Genomic DNA, 3,419 nt, shown 5'->3' with positions numbered 1-3,419 from the left:
GCTGGCCCCGCCTCTGACCCGTGTGGAGCTCTGGGTCCTGCAGCTGACCTGCCCGTGGCGTGTCCTGCTGGAGCCGAGTCCCTGACCGGCACTCGCAGGACCTCCAGCCGGGACCCTCCCTCCAAAGCCAGACGCTCCGAGCAGGTGGGACACACATCAGCCATCAAATGTGTTTTCATGCTTATTGCCCAGAGCAGATCAAAGCCCTCCTGAACTTCACGCTGCTTTCCAGGTACCGAGTTACTAGTTGGTTATAGTTACCAAGGCTGAGAGAGCTGCCCTTCGAAGGCACGGCCATGGCTCAGGGGAGAGGCGGGAGCGAGAGGGACGCCTGAGAACAGTCGCCATTGCTGGGGGGGAGGACCGAGGCCCACCAGTGCCCCCAGCACCTGAGCAGAAGGGGAGTCCCTTCCCGTTCTGCACCAGCTGCCCTGCCCTCCGCGTCAGCACCGCTCCTGGCCTGGGCCCTGGGGCACCGCTGCTCCTCCAGCAGACCAGCCGCCCGTGTCCATCCTCACAGCCCTGCCTGGGAAGGTCCCAGGAAGTCTGCTGTGTCCGGCTCCAAAGCTTCTGAATTAGCGATCCCGGGCCTGAACACCCCGAGGCACCTCCTGCTTCCCAGTAACTTGAGGGCAGTGGGTCTTGCTAAGAAAATAATTAAAATAGAATAAGCATCCTAAGAGGGTCTCTGAGAATAGGCGGAGGAGCTGGGGAGGCAGGGCCTGTGCGGCCTTGGGCCTCAGTTCGATTCTCAGAACTGCTAAGTCACTAACCAGCTGGGACATTGAGCCACAAACACCCAGGGCAGCTGCCCTCTGGACACAAGTGGACTTGACCTCCTCTGTGGGTTTGGTCCCCTCATTTGGACACAGAACTAGCCAATCCCTGGTCACCAGCAGCCATCCTCATCCGCATATGGAACTAGCCAATCCCTGGTCAACAGCAGCCATCCTCATCCGCATGTGGAACTAGCCAATCCCTGGTCACCAGCAGCCATCCTCATCTGCATATGGAACTAGCCAATCCCTGGTCACCAGCAGCCATCCTCATCTGCATATGGAACTAGCCAATCCCTGGTCACCAGCAGCCATCCTCATCTGCATATGGAACTAGCCAATCCCTGGTCACCAGCAGCCATCCTCATCTGCATATGGAACTAGCCAATCCCTGGTCACCAGCAGCCATCCTCATCTGCATATGGAACTAGCCAATCCCTGGTCACCAGCAGCCATCCTCATCTGCATATGGAACTAGCCAATCCCTGGTCACCAGCAGCCATCCTCATCTGCATATGGAACTAGCCAATCCCTGGTCACCAGCAGCCATCCTCATCTGCATATGGAACTAGCCAATCCCTGGTCACCAGCAGCCATCCTCATCAGCATATGGAACTAGCCAATCCTGGATCACCAGCAGGCATCCTCATCCGCATATGGAATTAGCCAATCCCGGGTCACCAGCAGCCATCCTCATCCGCATATGGAACTTGCCAATCCCGGGTCACCAGCAGCCATCCCCATCCGCATATGGAACTTGCCAATCCCGGGTCACCAGCAGCCATCCCCATCCGCATATGGAACTTGCCAATCCCGGGTCACCAGCAGCCATCCCCATCCGCATATGGAACTTGCCAATCCCGGGTCACCAGCAGCCATCCCCATCCGCATATGGAACTTGCCAATCCCGGGTCACCAGCAGCCATCCCCATCCGCATATGGAACTTGCCAATCCCGGGTCACCAGCAGCCATCCCCATCCGCATATGGAACTTGCCAATCCCGGGTCACCAGCAGCCATCCCCATCCGCATATGGAACTTGCCAATCCCGGGTCACCAGCAGCCATCCCCATCCGCATATGGAACTTGCCAATCCCGGGTCACCAGCAGCCATCCCCATCCGCATATGGAACTTGCCAATCCCGGGTCACCAGCAGCCATCCCCATCCGCATATGGAACTTGCCAATCCCGGGTCACCAGCAGCCATCCCCATCCGCATATGGAACTTGCCAATCCCGGGTCACCAGCAGCCATCCCCATCCGCATATGGAACTTGCCAATCCCGGGTCACCAGCAGCCATCCCCATCCGCATATGGAACTTGCCAATCCCGGGTCACCAGCAGCCATCCCCATCCGCATATGGAACTTGCCAATCCCGGGTCACCAGCAGCCATCCCCATCCGCATATGGAACTTGCCAATCCCGGGTCACCAGCAGCCATCCCCATCCGCATATGGAACTTGCCAATCCCGGGTCACCAGCAGCCATCCCCATCCGCATATGGAACTAGCCAATCCCTGGTCACCAGCAGCCATCCTCATCCGCATGTGGAACTAGCCAATCCCTGGTCACCAGCAGCCATCCTCAGGACCTTGAGGACTGTTATGTTCACATTGAATGCAGTCTTCACAGGAAACGGCGACAATGACTCAGGGTCAGTGGCTAGACCAGCACTGTGGAACTTCCTGGGCATCCCCTTCCTATGGAATCGGAAGGAATTCCGGCAGGGCGAGGGTGCCGCTGCGGGAGGGAGGCCCGACCTCCAGCCCTGGAAGGTGATGGGGACCGGGACCCTCCTGGGGGCACCTCCCCACTCGGCACAGCCTCTCCCCACCACTCACCCCCACGGCATGCGTCTCTACGCTGATGATGGAGACCTGGCCTCCCGAGGCCGCCCACAGGGTGTCCTCCGCCATCAGCAGACTCCGGACCGGCAGCACGCCCAACTTTATCACTTTCTGAGGCTCGGAATCCCAGGATCCGTCTTAAAAGGAAGCATTTCTGTTAATGTCATTCAGATGCAGCGAGCCGGGCACAGGACCGGGGAGCAGGGTCCCGGACGATCCTAAAGAGCAGAGAGCCCCATGTCAACTGTGGCCCGCGGCTCAGGTGGGCCCTGGGGGTCTCGAGTTCCCGGTGGGCACCACCGTCACGGCAACCTGGTCAGCCGGCCGTGCCCACCCCCACACAGCCGCTTGTGTCCGGGGCACGTTATTCACCCTAAGCCCGTTTCCTCCTCAGCCTGAAAGGCTGTGGTAGGATTGACAATAATGCAATTAAAAGCCCAGCACAGGCTGGCAGACAGACGTTCCATAAATACCACCATCTATGTGTATAAAAGGCCAATATGCAGTGTACCCTTGGGAGTTTGACCGGGAGAACGGGAGTTCGATCACTCGCTATGACCTGCGCTGACCACCAGCGGACGGCGTGGAACATGGCGGGTGACCGGCGGTGCGAGGGAAGGAGGAGGCGAGGAGGCGGGGAGGTGGGGAACCTGATCGACCCTGATGGCCCTGATCGCCGGCCAGGCCTAGGGACCCTGCCCGTGCATGAATTTCATGCACCGGGCCTCGAGTTTACAATAATCATATATGTATGACATGACTCAGTCATCATAAAAGGAATTGTACCCAAAATA

General features: G+C 58.7%; 1 protein-coding gene across 1 annotated transcript in view; it reads right to left on the bottom strand.

The window, feature by feature from the left end:
* ARHGEF10 (Rho guanine nucleotide exchange factor 10) overlaps nucleotides 1-3,419 on the bottom strand; it is a gene marked incomplete at its 3' end in the record, with an annotated part of 48,113 nt that overhangs the window by 3,305 nt on the left and 41,389 nt on the right. Inside the window, exon 25 of the mRNA XM_006773930.1 lies at nucleotides 2,620-2,762. Coding sequence (XP_006773993.1) covers nucleotides 2,620-2,762 — 143 coding nt within the window. The remainder of the gene's footprint in view (nucleotides 1-2,619; nucleotides 2,763-3,419) is intronic.

This window comes from Myotis davidii, unplaced genomic scaffold (genome assembly GCF_000327345.1).
Source record: "Myotis davidii unplaced genomic scaffold, ASM32734v1 scaffold807, whole genome shotgun sequence".
NCBI classification, from domain to species: domain Eukaryota; kingdom Metazoa; phylum Chordata; class Mammalia; order Chiroptera; family Vespertilionidae; genus Myotis; species Myotis davidii.
Note: the sequence above shows the minus strand (reverse complement) of the source record. Positions and strands in the feature narration are given on the sequence as shown.